This window comes from Ciona intestinalis, chromosome 2 (assembly GCF_000224145.3).
Source record: "Ciona intestinalis chromosome 2, KH, whole genome shotgun sequence".
Lineage (NCBI taxonomy): Eukaryota > Metazoa > Chordata > Ascidiacea > Phlebobranchia > Cionidae > Ciona > Ciona intestinalis.
In genome coordinates, this window is record NC_020167.2 from 7,366,330 (window position 1) to 7,367,334 (window position 1,005).

At 34.2% G+C, this 1,005-nt stretch overlaps 1 protein-coding gene across 1 annotated transcript in view; it reads right to left on the reverse strand.

The window, feature by feature from the left end:
• Positions 1-808, reverse strand: part of LOC100182582 — a 6,454-nt gene extending 5,646 nt beyond the window's left edge. The window contains exon 1 of the mRNA XM_018817710.2: positions 480-808. Within this exon, the coding sequence (XP_018673255.1) occupies positions 480-651 (172 nt within the window). The 5' untranslated portion in view covers positions 652-808. The remainder of the gene's footprint in view (positions 1-479) is intronic.
• Positions 809-1,005: the final 197 nt, after the last annotated feature.

Here is a 1,005-nt window from a genome sequence, read left to right on the forward strand (position 1 = left end):
TTTCTAATTGAGCTTCCTTCTCAGCTTTAATCTTCATTTTGCTTCTGATGAAGGCTCCACTCCTTCCACAAGAACCTCCTCAAATAAATCCAACACCTTTTGCAAAACAAAGTAAATTGTTGGATAATTTTATTTTTGGCTGATAATTGAGACAACCCATTAAAACAAGTGGGCCTGGTTGAAGCAATTTTCAGTTGTCCATCTTTTTTAAGGACACATATACCCACAACAGTAGCAGTGTCATAGCCTTAACCCTACGTGTCCTCTGGTGTAGAGTGCTCTAATACCTATTCACTAGCTTAAAAATGGCAATATACATAAAAGTTGTGCAATCTAGATAAAATATCATGCAATTACCTGCTCTGTGACTACTTCTTGAATAATAAGATTTAACTCCGCATTAATTTGGCCATCAGTAAAATTATGTCTTCTGCCATAATGTTCTGCTTGTTGGTATATTGGTGGTAAAAAAGAGAAACCAAGATTGGAAAATCCATTTGGATTTGAAGGTAATAATGCTGTTTTATTGTTCTTTATTGGTGGAAAATAAAGTGGGATCAAGCCCATAGGCTGTAGTGTAGAACTTGTTTCATTACTTGCCACAGCCAAGTCTTTAACAGTCGTGTTGTCATCATAGGATTTATCCACCATGTTAAGAAGTGTCAATTCTTCTTAAATACAACAAATTTCATCATAAAATCTACATGAGCTACAATTGTTGTAAAGCTAAACCAGAATTCAAATTGTAGTGTCAAGTATAAAGTATTCTTGTAAATCGTATATAAAAATACGTTTAGTTTGTTTATGATGGTTTATATAACATGCAATGAGTCAATAATGTATGTAAACGCTCATTTTCTGTAAATAATTATACTACCTACCAGCAGTGAAACGACGCCAAGAACAGAATTATATTAAAAGTAGGGTGGGGAAGACGGGACACCTTTAGAACACAATCTACTGATTGTGTTTTAAACAATTAACTACGGTATATGGGAGTCGTGA